This window comes from Nomascus leucogenys, chromosome 17, assembly GCF_006542625.1.
Source record: "Nomascus leucogenys isolate Asia chromosome 17, Asia_NLE_v1, whole genome shotgun sequence".
In the NCBI taxonomy this organism is placed as follows: Eukaryota; Metazoa; Chordata; class Mammalia; order Primates; family Hylobatidae; genus Nomascus; species Nomascus leucogenys.
In genome coordinates this window covers 58,154,188-58,170,768 of record NC_044397.1, presented here as the reverse complement: position 1 = coordinate 58,170,768, position 16,581 = coordinate 58,154,188, and the positions used below count along the sequence as shown (strand labels likewise).

At 49.8% G+C, this 16,581-nt stretch overlaps 1 protein-coding gene across 3 annotated transcripts in view; it reads right to left on the bottom strand.

Moving 5' to 3' along the window:
* TNS3 (tensin 3) overlaps nt 1-16,581 on the bottom strand; it is a 307,228-nt gene that overhangs the window by 159,187 nt on the left and 131,460 nt on the right. For all 3 annotated transcript variants that reach the window (XM_030796137.1, XM_030796138.1, XM_030796136.1), the window contains exons 5-6: nt 4,610-4,662; nt 2,108-2,279 (exon numbers count right to left, since the gene is read on the bottom strand). In XM_030796137.1, the coding sequence (XP_030651997.1) occupies nt 2,108-2,257 (150 nt within the window). In that variant the 5' untranslated portion in view covers nt 2,258-2,279; nt 4,610-4,662. The remainder of the gene's footprint in view (nt 1-2,107; nt 2,280-4,609; nt 4,663-16,581) is intronic.

Here is a 16,581-nt window from a genome sequence, read left to right as displayed (position 1 = left end):
AATAGATTTTAGTATTTTAAAAAAATTAATACTTTAATTTTTATTTAATTTTAATTAATACTAATTTTTTTTAAATATCTAAAATCTTCACACTCACAAATCAGGGGGAAAAAAAGCTTTTAGACAAATCCTTGACATCAGAGACGAAAGGGGAAAACACACTGCATTTTTACACAATGTTTCCCTTCCAGGTACCGAGCATCAGAAAAGATTGAAAAATACAGACATGTGTGGTCACAGAATAAAAAACAAATAAAATAAATGAGATAAGGATGGCATACAGAACCCTTACACATAAAGTCTATATTCTACTTCTTTAACTAGTATTAAACCAGGCAATTTACCGTGTTACTAATTTTTTTTTAATTCTCATGGCCACAAAATATCCCAACATACAGGATACACACACACACACACACACACACACACAGGTATAAAATATATAATATAAAATAAATACACACATATATATAAAATAAATTCCATGGTCTTGCTCCTGACAACACAAACTGACCCAACAGAGAGGTGGCACATGGTGGGGAAGGCAGTCCCTCCTCTATGGCCTGGTGGCCCCAGGCCTGGAAAGGGCTGAGTTCATGCCCAGCCAAGAGCCACGGCCTAAGTTCACTGAAAAATCACAGCCATTTGTGGAACTTTGCTAAATACTCAAGTAGTTCAAAATGAAAATAATAATAATAATAATAATGTTCCAGCAGCAAGGAGCCTTAAAAATTAACTAAACGTCCCTCTCACTTAAGAGTCAGACATGTGAGGAAAGTGGAGGGTGGGAGCTTGTCCTGGTCACACAGCAAGCCCTGTTTATGACAAGCGGGGGTGCTGCTTTGAAACCTACGGTTCATTTCTAACCCTGCACAAGAAAAAGATCCCTGCCATAGCCATTTTGCAGGGAGAGCTCTGGCCCTGACAAGGCCCCACAGACAGGTGCTAGCCAGGGCTCCAGGCCCTCTGCATGGTCTCTTTGGGGAAGGTGGACTGGGGAAGAGGGGAAGGATGGCCAGAGAGGAGACTCGGGATGTGCTGATCAGCCTGGGAGTGGCTTCCAAAGGAAGGAGCCATGGTCCTGCAGAGCACACCGCCTCAGTGATGAAGGAGGAAGCCCTGGGGAGGAGATGGCCCCTGGTGAGAGGTACCACCATCAGATGGGGCTTGGCCACCACTTCCTGTCCACTGCCAGGTCACAGACAAGACAGGCTTCAAGACGAGAAAGAGGCAGGAGCCTGAGTGAATCAAGGATCGGGGAGGGGTCAGGACACAGGAAGCACCTGGGCCAGGGCTGCTCTGGCATCAGACGGAGGCCACATCCTACTCTGCCACTTGGGTCCACCTCTCCCAGCCACTGGTGCCCTAGTCATTGGAGCAGACCAACAAGGAAGACAATGACCACCTTGTAGGCTTGCAGGGCAGATTAGCTTTACCACAGATAAGGAGGCCTCCTTACTAGAGATAAGAAGGCAGGTAGAGAGAGGGTGCCAGGGAGCTGTCATTCAATCCCATCAGCAGAAGGAAGTCAGCCTCCACCTGGGCTACCAACCATGGGAACAGAAAACAAGGGGCCAATCAGAGCATGAGAGATGGTGCGAGGCTGTTCTGTATTATTCCTCAGATGTGGCTCCACCATCAACTCGACACGTGTGTTTTGAAAATCAAGCTGTCTCCTTGTCTCCAGGGCAGCCCCTGGTTTCTTGGGTGCCCACCTAATTTGTCTTCCTAATTTATGGCTCAGGAGGAGAGTCACAGGTTTGTCTTTTGATACCAGGGATGCAGCATGGGAGCACAGGGGTGGCTGGCCGGGGACATGTCCCAAGGCACTGGGGAGCCAGCCTCACTGATGAGTGTGGGACGAGGCAACAGCCATCCCTGCGGTCAGCAGTCGTGTGTCCCTGAAAGCTACCTACAGAGACACATAAGGCTCCTCCCCAGGAGTGGCAGCGGAGAGACAGAGGACAAGGGCGCCACGGACAGCTGTGTGAGCCCAGGCCCTTGAGCTTCTCCCTCATGTGTAAACCAGTGTTCTGTGAGTGCCCATCCCTACACAGTGCCTGCTGCAGAGCCTGCCCAAAGGCTCCCGGAGCCGCCCACCGCTCACCAGGTAGTTGTCCCCGTGCTTGGACTTGAGCATGCGCGTGACCTCCTGCAGGTTGTGCAGGTAGGACTCCTCAGAGCAGCCGGCGGGGAAGGACACGGCGATGATGCGCTCCGTGATGTAAGTGAGGTCCAGCCCATGGCCCTCCTCCATGGTGGGACTCAGGATGACAGGCCTGCGAGAGAGCAGTGGGCAGATCAGAAACAGGGTAAGGGGGCAGCAGACATTCATCCTCTAGGAAAAAGGTGAAGACGACGGACACTCATCCCCTGGGTGTTCACACCAGCACCTGGGCGGCCAGCTACGGGAATTTACAGTGTGCGCGGCCTCCGCACTGTGTTCCCATAATGGCGGGCAGTGTGGGGAGGGGCACAAGATTGAATTTTCCTAGCAGGGCATGACGGGGTGCCTCAAGGCTGCGGTCAGGGAACGCACAGAGAGAAGGCAACTCAGAGCAGTGACGCATGGGCTCAGATGCAAAAGCACGAAGGCGGGAAGGGCTTTTTGTGGTTTCACTGGGAGCAGGAACAGGGTTTCAGGCGGGACTCCTGGAGTGGGAGCCTCAACCCCGCTCCGAGGTGTCAAGGTCGGCACGAGGGGCCACCGGGAGGGGGCCGGGAGGAAGCGGAGATAGTGTGTGCAGAAGCCAAACATCAGCAAGCAGCTCCTCGTGTCCGTATGTGGCATCCTGGGGCAGGTGCGGCCGAGGATGAGGCTGGTGAGGTGGCCAGCTATGGTAGTGGAGGACCCTGCAGGCCCAAGAAGGAGGCAGGACCTCACGTGGAGAGGGGACGAGCTGGGGCATAATCAAAGCGGCCTTTCATCTACTGAGCAGCAACTCAGCAGACTCCTATCAGAAGGCTAAGAGCTCTATGGGGCCCCAGCTGGGACCCCACCCAGCTAACCACAGGCCAGGTGGATGCAGGGTAGAATGTGGGGCTGGCCACCCAACCAGGTGGCCAGGGCAGGCCCCCAAGTGTGAGATGAAGACTGTGGAGCAGGAAAGAGGGAAGAGGGTAGAAATGGTCATGTCATGGCCAGCAGGCTGAGGACGTGGGCAGGACTGGCAGTGTGGGAGCCAGGCATCCAATGTGACTAGAGACAAGGGCCTCCCACAGACCACAGATTCTCCACCAGCCCTGTGGGCCCCAGGGAGGCCTTACCCCCTCCCAGGAGGGCTCCTAACATTAGGGCTGAGGGTGGTATCCAGGAGGAGGTGGAAAAGGTTCCAGGGAGAGGGGATGGGGTCAAACCCAATCGGTGCCCCCATGAGGTAAAGCCAGAGACATGGGTGCAAAGGACGTGTCCTTAAGTCCCTCCAAAGTGCTGCCACCAGCTTTAGGGTTTTCATTTTTACTACTCCTATGTGTTTCTCTCTTTCTTTTAATTTTGGAAAAATTCAAAACCATATAAAATGGTTTTGCAAACCTCCATGTACCCACATCACCTAACTTCAAAATTACCAAAACACAGCTAACCTTTGTCCATCAATACCCCCCAGCAATCTCCTCCACCACTTTGATTGCTTTAAAGCAATCCCAGATACTAGGTAATTTCATTTATAAATCTTGCAGTATTGATTTCTAAAAGATAAGGGCACTTTTCGATTAAAATGTCTACAATGCCATTATCACACCTCAAAAAGAAATAATAACATCAAACATCCAATACCATACATTTATTTTTATTTTTATTTATTTTTATTTTTTCGAGACAGAGTCTCGCTCTGTCGCCAGGCTGGAATGCAGTGGCGCAATCTCGGCTTACTGCAATCTCTGCCTCCCAGATTAAAGGGATTCTTCTGCCTCAGCCTCCCGAATAGCTGAGATTACAGGCATGCGGTACCACACCCAGCTAATTTTGTATTTTTAGTAGAGATGGGGTTGGCCAGGATGGTCTCAATCTCCTGAACTTGTGGTCTCCCCACCTCAGCCTCCCAAACTGCTGGGATTACAAGCATGAGCCACTGCGCCCGGCCCATACATTTATTTTTTAAGGTTGATTTGTTCAAATCAGCATCCAAACAATTCCCAAGGATTTTGTTTTCTCTACCTTATTTATCAGACATGGATTTAATTCCAATTCAAATGTATTGAACACTGTTAGAACAGAAATAAAGCACTTCCTACAGTCATGAGGATCCATGGTGAGTGCCTCTCCAGAAGATGCTAGCTCAGGGCCCCCATCATCTGCTCTAAAGGGGCTCTTGCCAGCACACCCTGGAGTCTCCCCTAAAAGTGACACTTGCACAATCAGGCCTCAGCAGTGCAATTATTTATTCAAAGACAATCACAGGTGTTTCTACCAGCTGGGCTTCTGACCCTGACACAGCATTTAGAAACGGATAGAAAACCTGGCCTGTACCACCTTTGATTGGCAATGTTTACAACCAAAACAGAAATTATGATTTCTACAGAATAAAATGATGCCATGCCCAGGTTTCCTCTGTGGAGAGCTGACCTACAGCCAGAGACACAGGAATGCATGACCCACACAGACACTCACCGCAGAGGTTTATCACGGCAGAGAGAACTGGACAGCGTGGTACTCCCCGGAACCTGCAAATAACAAAACAAGGGTCATTTTGAAGTTTCCTTTCCTGCCAGTCTACATGACACAGACACCACTGAGAGGGAACAATGACAGCTGTCCCACAGTTTAAGCATAAACAGCAAGTCAATCACAACTACTAGCCCACCTTATCACCTCAGAAGGGTCTACGCCATGTTGTGTGCTTCAGCTCACCAGAGGACGCAATGCCACTAACCAGCATCAGGACGGGCTTCCACAGGAGCCAGTGAGGCCACCCTCCAGTCAGGGCAAGGTAGGCATCGCTTGGCCTGCAAACAGTGCCCTGCCCTCCAACACGGGAGGTGCCAGATGACACCAGTGCTATGACTATCATGGCTGCTATTATTTACTTGAAAGAACCAATTAATGAGTGACTTTCAGGAATTCTCAATCATACCTAGTCTTTTTTAAAGAGGCTATTCAACAAGGAGAAAAAACTCGGGTTATAATTACTTTATGGTTATATAACCCTTCCTTGTGTGTAAGGGTTGTTATATACTACGGTGACAGAGATCTACTATTTCAGGAAAAATGCCCAGCAACTGTATGAGTAAGAAGGCTCTCCAATATTTCAGAAGTGAGGAAATTGGGGCTCAAAGAGGGAAGCGATCTTGTCAGATGGCAGAGGTGAATGGGGAAACCCAGACACCCCCTACAGGGCTCCCTCGAAGTCTCTTTCTGCCCCAAGCCAGGTAATGCTGCACACAGGGGCCCAGAGACCCCCGAGTTGGGGAGACACAGAGCCTCCGGCACTCCTCCTGCTCCGCGATCAAAGCAGGCCCACGGACACCACTATCAGAGGCATCAACACTCCCGATCACACCTGGGATCCCACTCAGGCAGGTGCAGCTCACCTGGACTCCTTTGGCAAGAAATGAACAGAAAACAAATTCTATGTATATTTCGGAGACCAACAATACAGATGTTTTCCTGAAATCATACCAATGCAGAGCCTAGCGCCAATTCCAAAACCGCAGAGATCAGCATCTCAGCCTCCCAAGACAGGGGCAGGATCTAGGGGCGTGCTCTTCAGTTCTACACCAAGGTGCCGGCAAGCTCAGCCCTGGGTCCACCTCCTCGTCGCTTTTCCTAGGCAAGCCCCTTGGCCACTCCACTTCTTTGTCTCCTGCTTTTTGAAGTGAGAATAGTAACAGGCAGGGCCACTCTCATGGAGCTGTCCAGGGATTCACTGAGGTAATTCTATCAATGGCTTGGAACGCAGCCTGGCACCGCATGGCCACTGCCCATGCTGGGCAGACCTGGTCAAGTGAAGTCCCATGGTCTCCAGACCCTGCCCACCCCTGACTTCTGAGCTGCACCCCCTGCTCATCCCCTGTGCCCACAAAGCTGCAGGTGGCTCTAACCATGTTCCTCTGATCTTCTCAAAGCCCTAACCCAAAGCCTTTCACAGCTCAGACTAGACAGCTACAAAACAGGAGACTACTCTTTTGCCTAGGAGAGCAGCAAAAATAAAAATTTTGAAAACATTTTTTTAAAGTCTTGGTGAAATATAAACAGATGCAAGATTTCAGAGGACAACTGAAGTGTGTGTATAAAAAGTATTTAGAATACGGCAGGGCACAGTGGCTCACACCTGTAATCCCAGCACTTTGAGAGTCTAAGGCAGGCAGATCACTTGAAGCCAGGAGTTCAAGACCACCCTGGCCAACATGGTGAAACGACGTCTCTACTAAAAATACAAAAATTAGCCTGCGTGGTGGCACACACCTGTAATCCTAGCTACTTGGGAGGCTGAGGCACAAGAATCACTTGAACCTGGGAGGAGGAGGTTCAGTGAGCCAAGATCGTGCCACCGCATTCCAGCCTGGGCAACAGAGCAAGACTCTGTCCCAAACAAATAAACAAACAAAAAAGAGCATTTAGAATACAATCCCAGAGGCAAACTGAATGCACTAAAATGAAGTCTCCAAAAAGCTAAGGAAATGGTACATCAAAAAGCTGTTTAGGTTAATTCATACAATCTGTACATGTAAGACTCAAATTCAAGCAACTCAGATGCAATCCTAATAGAACCAATCCCATCATGGGGAAACTCAGCTTAACCAGGGTCCCATTTACTTCAACAAAGTATTCAATAAGCCAACATCTCAGGGGAGAACAGCAAGGAGTTTGACCGACCATGGTCCTGGGTCTTACATGAACCCATCAGGATCTGACTATATGTGTCCCACATCTTGACCAGACCACACATCCAAAATACAGTGACTCCCATTGCAATGCCATGCTGGAGTACACTGGCCCAGTTCCTACAGGTGGGCTGTCGCTTCAGACCCTATGTCACGCTTATCATTTGACCGTGAAAGACTGGCATGCAACTAAACATATAAACAGCATTATATAACTCATTGGGCAAAACTATTTAACTCTCATATGGCACATCATTCCAAGATGACAACCATACAAATACGTGACTACTCACTGCCGGCACCAACGTGATGGGGTAGGAGTGTCACTGTCCCTCAGGCGGGGCCCTGACGGAAGGAGGGAAGGGTCCCAGAAGGCATGAGGGCTCTGCTGTCCCTGACAGAACCCAGGGCCCATTTCCTCAGCTGCAGAGTGAGAAGAGCAGGTCAGACAGACCCAGGAGATCTTTTCAATCCAATAATCTCTGAATCCAATTCAGCATTATACGCCTTGATACAGTAACTCCAGTGTTCAAACCCCGAAACCATACAAATTGCAACCACTGCCAAAAAAACAAACAAAAAAAAACCTTTTAAATCAATAGTTATATAATTTCTAAGGTCAAGGCCAATGGAGGAAACCGTAATCTGTGCTATCACCACAGGGAGGCCCCAGCACCTGAGCTGGTGAAAAGTCAGAAAGAGTGTTGAATTGCACAAAGTTGCTTACATGAAGTGTTCAGAAATGCAGGGTTCCTGTAAAGTATCCCAGCATTGCCCAGAGACACTCCTTCCTTAACCTCTGTATTGGGAAGAGGGGCAGGAAGGAGGAACTCAGCCCATCCCCCAACATACCCAATTTTCTATGTAAGTCTACATCCACTTAAAATCGAGGCGAGAACCAGCACATCTCAGGGCCACCCTCCAAGAACACAGAGAACTCGACACCCACTCAAATCCCCAGCTCCAGACCCGCATCTGTCCACCTCATGCCTCCAGATGTGCAAACCCAGGCCTGGCCACCTCTAAGACATGTGGTGCTCAGCAGCTTCCATAGCACAACCCTGAAGAGCATTGCACGGAGCCCAGCAGAAACCCCAGTAAGCAGACATCACCATCCCTATGTTACATGTTACAGGTTGGTAACATAGGGATGGTGATGAGGAAACGAGGATTTGGTGGGCAGACGTGTTGGAATCCCACAGTTAAGCTACAGTAGCACCTTCTGACTCCAAAGCTCTGCTCTCCTTCCATCTCCTGGCTTTCAGGTGGTCCACACCCTCTCCTGCACAGGCTGCCCTTGAATCATATGAACATCAGTGAGGATAAAAGACTCTTGCTTGGGGGAGCTGTTCTAGCCCTGTGCCAAAACGGGGAGAGAAACTATGGCCCCTCCATCACTTCCAAGTCAGCGTCTGAGATCTGATGTGCACTAAAATCCCCCTGAATCATTCAGGGGTTAAATCTGGAACCAAGTAGAGGACATGCGGATGACAGGTCCCCCTGACACATTGGGGTAGAACCCCCTCAGCTGCTTTGACTTGGACTAAAATGAGAACCAAGCGCCATACTGAACTGGAACTGCTGCCAAGAGTTTCCGAAATACTGTGCTTGTCAAGCGGAGACTCAGGGATACGATGTCCCTGTGAGTCTTCATTTGAAAGTAAACAATACACCTAGACTTGGGTTGCACAAATCTAAACTCTGTGTGTGCACCATAATGCATTTCATGACTGAAGGATGACTGAGAAACTAACTTGCTATAGGTTTATTAAACCTGGCTCCTGAGATACCCGAAATCCTAACCTCATACGAGGTTTAAAAAACTCTCTCTACTTGTAGGCACCAGTCCTGCAAATCTGTGTTGCAAACTCACTCTCTCTAGGTGTTTTTTTTTTTGAGACAGAGTCTTGCTGTCGCCCAGGCTGGAGTGCAGTGGCATGATCTCAGCTCACTGCAAGCTTCACCTCCCAGGCTCACGCCATTCTCCTGCCTCAGCCTCCCAAGTAGCTGGGACTACAGGCGCCTGCCACCACACCCAGCTAATTTTTTTGTATTTTTAGTAGAGACGGGGTTCCACTCTCTAGGTGTTTTGAAAAGACAGCTGCCTGCTCACATCCTCAAAAGCCTTCTCGAGCTGTGGTTTCCTTGTGGACCCTATCGCCAATGGCAATCAAATCCAAGCCCTTCATGATTAGAGTTCCCATGAGATAGAAACACAAGTTGCTTCTTTTGTTCTCTTGTTTTCCAGGGTGAAAAAACCCAGACAGCAAAGCCTCCCAACCCAGCCTCTGCCCAGCCCATGCCTCCCTCACCTGTGTCCCTGTTGGCATGCTCTTATCACAGCCTTCAACACCCAAATAAGAGAAAGGGAAAAGGGAGGCCCAGGTAGAATCTGTGGTTAAGGTTAAACCTGCAAAAGGTAAGCCTGCAAAGACCGCCCTGTTCCAGTCTGCTTTTTTTTTTTTTTTTTTTTTTTTTTTTTTTTTTTTTTTGGAGTCAAGCTCTCACTGTCGCCCAGGCTGGAGTGCAGTGGCGTGATCACGGCTGACTACAGCCTCTCAGTGACTTCTTGGGCTCAGATGATCCTCCCACCTCATCCTCCCAAGTAGCTGGGACTATATGCATGTGCCACCAAATACGGCTAATTTTTATTTATTTTTTTTTAGAGATGGGGGTCTCGCCATGTTGTCCAGGCTGCTCTGACGCTCAAGCAATCCACTGGCCTCGGTCTCCCAGAGTGCTGGGATCACAGGTGTGAGCTTCCATGCCCGGCCAGACTGCTCTTTAGAAGCATTTTCCTTCTACAGGTCCTGGAGCTCATCCTGGCCACGTGACAAACTGGCCCCATGGGCTCAGTGAGGTCACTAAACTCCCTTCCTCTTCTGGTAAAATGACAGCTGTGGATCAAACACTTGGAGGTCATCCCAGCCCTGGACTCCCTGAATCAGTGAGTGAAAAGTGAGGAGAGGCATTCCTCAGATAAAGAATTAGATGCACTGCCTGGAGGGTCATTCTGGTTCCACATATGTATGTATGTTTGTTTGTTTGTTTGTTTGTTTGTTTGTTTGTTTGTTTTGAGATGGAGTCTTGCTCTGTTGCCCAGGACAGAGCACTTCCTAGTGTGTCACACGCAGTGGGTGAGAGCAGACTAAGCGGCAGGAAGGCAAAAACACCTCTTTTGGGAGAAAGTAGCCTAGCCTTATGGCAAAGCACATGGGCTCCACATCAGGCAGTCTGGGTCCAAGTTAAGGGTCCACCGCTTGGCACCTGCAGCCTTAGGAAAGGTCCTCCACTCGCCTCGGCCTCATCTCCCTCCTCTTTCCAGGACTGTGCACTCATGTCGCGACCTCACCTTGGAGTTACCAATCCACACATGGCACACTAGGGCAAACCTGCTTTTCACAGTGGCCCTATGGCACATGGTCCTGCAGTGACCCTACAGTTCTCGGTGCTGCTGTGCCCTCCTGCAGGGCGCCATCCTGCAGTGCACTATCCTAGCACACCCTAGGCTTCACCCTAAAGACCCCACCCTAAAGCCTCACCCCATCCCACAGCGCCCCACCCCACCCCACCACGCACCATTTGCCAAGACCAGCGGACAGCTCTAGAACATGTGGTGATGCTCGCTCTAGTATCTTTATGAGAACCATGCTTTCCATTGTGAACTGCAGCTTCTTGCTCAGGAGGACAGGCCTGATCAGAAGGAAGACCTGAGCTTCAAAGAGTCTTTCTGCACATCTGGGAGCAGATCGAGGGAAGAGCCAAGCACATCCACCTAACGAAGGCAGAGAAGACAGGAAGCCGGGGGCCCTGGCAGAAAGAGGAGAGGCCATGGACTGCTGGGACTGAAAGGGCCACTGGAGATTCCCCAAGGCCACTGCCAAAGCACATTTCCAGAGCAGCCATCCCTGGAGCTGCTCCCTTGGCTGTCGCATCAACACCATGGCCACCACCCGGGCAGGAGTAAGCACACTCACCAGAAAGCCAGCAGCCTCCTCTGCACTCACCCATGTGGGGCATGCAGAGGGGGAGCACAAGGAGGAGGGAAGAGTGAAAGACCAGGCCCCATTCCCTCTGCAACAAAACTTCCTTGAAGTCCACGAGGTCCCAGGGAGACATGGGATCCTCCCCAGGCGGGGTGGGATCCCAGCTGGTTTGATGTTCCTCTCCACAGGTGAGGATCTGGGAGCCCCCACCTGACAGGAAGGTTAATTTCGAGACAAGCTTGTAATCAATGAGAGCCCAACTCTGGTGGGAATTTGATTTTTTTTTTTTTTTTTGAGACAGAGTCTCACTCTGCCACCCAGGCTGGAATGGAGTGGCATGATCCTGGCTCACTGCAACCTCCGCCTCCTGGGTTCAAGCGATTGTCCTGCTTCAGCCTCCCGAGTAGCTAGAATTATAAGCACCCACTATCACACCTGGCTAATTTTTGTATTTTTAGTAGAGACAGGGTTTCACCATGTTGGCCAGGCTGCTCTCAAACTCCTGACCTCAGGCAAATCCACCCACCTCGGCTTCCAATGCTGGGATTACAGGCGTGAGCCACTGCGCCCAGCCAGAATTTGGTTCTTTTTTAACCTATGTCCTTTGACTGCTTGTTTGAACAAATCAAAAGTTTCCAAAACCTCACAGTATAGTAATGAAATCTGGCATCAGACAGACCTGGGTGTGAGTCCCACACCACTTGCCAGCTGCAGAATCTTGGGCCAGGGCACTCATGAGCCTCAGTGACCCCATCTGTGGAGCGGGATAATGATGTCTCCCTTGTGAGGCTGTTCATAGAATAAAGACAAAAATGTCCAATGCCTGTCTGAGACTAACAAGCCAGCCTTGCTCACTGCAGATTGTCCCTGAGCCTTGCACTGTATGTTGCCGATGCATCCAGTTGAACTGTACAGAATCTCCATTGCCCAGGGAAGTCACTGCTCGACGTTCAGCACTGTGTGCCTGGCATGGGTGCGTATACCGCAGGTGGAAGGCAGTCTGAAGAGTAGAGCTCAGCTGCAGCAAACCAAGCCTATGTCGTGCAATTAATGCTAGTACGGCATTTCAAATGCAGCATCCTTCACTGACGTCCCATTGCCATGGGGTGAAAGGCAGGTGCTCAGCCTGGTCTTCAGAGCCCTGGGTGAGCCAGCCCCTGCCTCCTCGTGTGCCTCCCTCACTCCCTGTCCCTACCTTACCCGCTCTGCTTCCTCCTACCCCAGGTTCTTTGCACATACCACACACAGTTTAGAATGCTCCTCATTCATGTATCCCAGCTTTACCTGGTTAACTCCTGTGATTTCTCAAGCACTTGGCTCAGATGGCAACTTCCAGCAAAGCAGAATCTGATCTCCCTACCCAACCTGAGTCAGGATGCCATTAATATGTTCCTTTCTACTTTGGTCTCCTTTTTGTTTTTTTTGTTTGTTTGTTTGGTTAGTTTTTGTTTTGTTTTGTTTTGTTTTTTTGAGACAGGGTCTCACTCTGTTGCCCAGGCTGGAGTGCAGTGGGATGATCTTGGCTCACTGCAACCTCCACCTGCCGGGTTCAAGTGATTCTCCTGCCTCAGCCTCCAGTAGTTGGGATTACAGGTGCCCGCCACCACACCCGGCTAATTTTTGTATTTTTAGTAGAGATGGGGTTTCACCATGTTGGCCAGGCTGGTCTTGAACTCCTGACCTCAGGTGATCTGCCCGCCTCAGCCTTACAAGCGTAAGCCACCACGCCCAGCCCTGGTCTACTTTACTGTGCCGACCACAACTGCAAGAAAACAACTAACTGTGAATTCTCGTCTGAGCTCTACAGCTCCCTCCCATGCGGATCCAGCAGAGGCACAGGCAGTCTAGCTCCCAGAGGTATCTCTAGTCTCTTGGGCCGCACTCAGCACACAATAGCCACCCAGCACGGCAGTCTGTAGAATGAAGAAAGGAAGAAAGGAACCACTAATCCCAAAGTGGCTATGGAGTCATCTGGCCATCTGAAGAGGCATGAGGATGCTGTTGTTAGATTTCAATAACAGACAGCTAGTTAGCTTTAGTTTTGGGTTAACAAAAATAAATGTACCCATTGACTTTAACAGGCTTATCTAAAAGAAGAGTAGGATGAAAAGCAGTGATATCTGCTCCTTCCCAAGGTTATAACATGCAATAACTGGGGCCTATTTAGGAAGACAGTGCCCACAGAATAGCAATGTGGTTAAGTATCAGCTTGACAGCTCGGCAAAGGCTAACAGTGTGGCTTGGATACACATGACTATAAACTATGGATTTTTCTCACCCACTGAGCTGAAGTCAGTATCCTGTGCCTACTCAAGTACTGAAAACGGTGATACATATTTTTTAAGTGCTCTCATGTAATTCCCCAAGACTACCCTTTAACAAGCAGTCCCCTTAGCATCTCTGCCTCCCTAAGGCCCAAGACCCAGGAGCAGAGGTAGAGGTGACCATCCCTCTTCCCAGGGGGGGCTCTGACCACTGGCAGAAAGCAGGTCTCCACTCTCTGCCAGGCCTCTAGCTACAGCCCAGGCTGGTGAAAGAAGCAGTGACTAGCACTGGCTCTCGCTCCTGCTTACCCAGGGGCCAATATGAGTGCAGGGCAGTGCCAGGATCCTTGAGCCAGGGTAGGTTAAACATGGCACCCTGTTCCCTGCCTCTCCTTGTCCTCACTGGCTTTTGGTGAAGAGGAAAGAAAAGAAGCCCTTGGCAGGGCATGGTGGCTCACACCTGTAATCCCAGCACTTTGGGAGGCCAGGGCAGGGGATCACAAGGTCAGGAGTTCAAGACCAGCCTGGCCAACACGGTGAAACCCTGTCTCTACTAAAAATACAAAAATTAGCCAGGTGCGGTGGCAGGCACCTGTAATCCCAGCTACTTGGGAGACTGAGGCAGGACGATTGTTTGAACCCGGGAGGCGGAGGTTGCAGTGAGCCGAGATTGTGCCATTGCAGTCCAGCCTGAGACGCTGTCTAAAAAAAAAGAAAAAGAAGCCCTTTTATGGATGTCATGTTAGGAATCCCAGCAAGGCCTAAGCCTGCAGTGAGAATATCAGCTCCTCTGGGTGTCCCCAGGGCCTGTGCGCTGCTCCTAGCAGCCTGACCAGCCCTGAAAACTAGCAGTAAACAGCTCTATAAAAAGAAACAAAAGGCCAGGCACAGTGGCTCACATCTGTAATCCCAGCACTTTGGGAGGTGGAGGCAAGTGGATCACTTGAGGCCAGGAGTTCGAGACAAACCTGGTCAACATGGCGAAATCCTGTCTCTACTAAAAATATAAAAAATTAGCCGGGCGTGGTGATGTGTGCCTGTAGTCCCAGTTACTCAGGAGGCTAAGGCAGGAAAATTGCTCGAACCCAGGAGGTGGAGATTGCAGTGAGCTGAGATGGTGCCACTGCATTCCAGCCTGGGCAACAGAACAAGACTCCAACTCCAATAAATAAATAAATAAAAAGAAACAAAAGCCACGGACAAATCCGCAAGGAAGCAGGACTATGAAGGGCCTGGTGACGAGAGACACAGATCACAGCTGCCAGACTATGTGTGAGGTGGGGACAATTAAACAGGTTGGGCTGAGACACCTCTGCATGTTCTGTTTTTGTTTCACCAAGCAAATGGAGAAGAAATAAATGTAAAATCTTTTTCAAAGGCAATAACCTGAACAACATTCAGTTGGCAAATTTCGAGGCATTTATTTGTTCATCCTTCATTGATTCCTCCACCACCCAGCACATACAATTTGGGGGTTCAGCGCACACTCTTTGGAATACTAATGCCTGGGTAGGCAGCCAGCTCTACTGCTCGAGTAAGCCGTCTGATCTTGGGAATGTACTTGCCCTCTGTGTGACTCAGTTTCCTCATCTGGAAAAAGGAGACAGAAACAGCATTCTTGGAAGGATTAAATAAGGAAACATATACATAGGGCTTAGAACAGTGTCTGGCCAGTAATAAGTGCCAAAGAAATATTAGCTACTTATTCCATCATCTTATTTCTGTGTCAGGCCTGTGTGAGGCCCTGGAAATGCACTTTATCCACAAGTTATTGGGATCCCCCTTAGACCACAAAACCAGCTGTGACCACAATGCCCATTTAACAGTAGGAAAAACAAGGCTCAGAGAGGGTAAGTGTTTTTCCCAAAGCCACACCGTTAATAAGACATTTTTTTCCCTTCCAGAACAAGAATACCAGGAACCAATTAATTATCAGGATTGCCCAACTTGATTTTCTGCTTAATGCTTTTAAACATAAGCAGCAATCGTTAAGAACTGCCGGAGAAAGTACACCCCATGGAGGGTGGGAAACTAAAATAAAGTCATCTTGTCATTTTGCCTTCATGTTCAACTATGAGAAACAACAGACTAAGATTGTATCTCTATTTATTTGTAACCAAACGGTCATAGGATCCTGCCTTCCTGGCCAGGAGCTCAGGCTGGTTTGGAACCATATGGAAGGAGGCAGCTCAGGAAGACTGGCAGCAGGGAGAGGTAAGCAATAGTCGGGGAGGACACAGACATGTCAGCATTTCCAAAGAAGTCAGAAGCTCCCCTTTGCTCTTCTCACAAATAAGTTTCCCAAGAAGGGGCAGATGGGGCGGACAGTTCTTAGGACACAAGGTCCCACCGAACATCTGCAGCACTGAAGTTAAAGGGGAAAAATGACTTGGAAATGCCCCTTCACTGCAAAGCAGCCAGTACTGGAGGCCACAGAGGAGGGTGGCCAGGGACAGACAAAGTGCCCAGTGCCAGCCCAGCCGAGAGGCGGCACGTGGGGAGTTGGGAACTTACTGTGCTGGGCCTGGGCAGGGACCACCGGCCAGGGCTGCTTTTCCCTTCCAGAAACAGCTCCTCCTACGTTTCGCTCTTTCCCCTGCTTTAGTCAAGCACACCACTCTTTATGTTAATGTCTCAGTAGCTCTGAGCATAAAGGAGGCAGTTGGAATAGCCCACCAGGTGGGAGAGCCTGATGAGTGTGGGAGTCCCCAGGACCACAGCCAGGAGCAGCTGGCAGGTGTGCCCGGCCCCACGGTGAGCACGCAGGCACGGAGCTCACAGGACAATGTCTGCCCGGAGCTGAGGGCCAGCCTGCCAAGGGCTTGAGGGACAGGAACAAGAACAGTGCTCTCCGGGAGAGCCCTCTGACCAGGAAGCTGAGTGGCTGTGCCTCCCTGGGGACTGGCCACTAGGGAGAACCGCCTCTCAAAAGTTCCCCCAGGAAAAACAAAACCTACTTCGAGTTGCTGGGAGGGCGGGTTACTCATCTCTGTATCCCAGGTAACAGATGCCTGATGCCCACTGGTCTTCCTCCCTCCCTCTTTCCTTCCTCTCCCCCAACCCCATTCTCTCCTTTACCACTTCCTTCCTTAGTTCATTTTTGCTCCACTTCACTCCAAATAGAATTTGAGATGACTCATCGAATGAATTCAACATAATTAAATAAAGTTTTTAAAATAAAAACCAAACCAATAAACAAGCACAAAAACAGGGTTAAAGACAGAGTGGCCGGGCCAGAGAGAAGGAAAGGTATGCAGTGAAACCTCAGTTATGGGAATGAGGCACCAGATGGGTTCTGAGTTACAAAACGGGAGATGGAGGCTGGATACACGGCAAATCTTGGTGACATAGGGACTTCAAAGGCCCCCGGACCTGCCCGAGGCGGGTTTATTTCCTCACTTAGCACTCAGAGCTGAGAGGAAGGGTGGCCAGCCTGGGCCACATCGTGTCCTCAGCTGTTAGACTCACCCAGGCAGCTGTTTAAACTGATCTCACTGATCTCATGACTA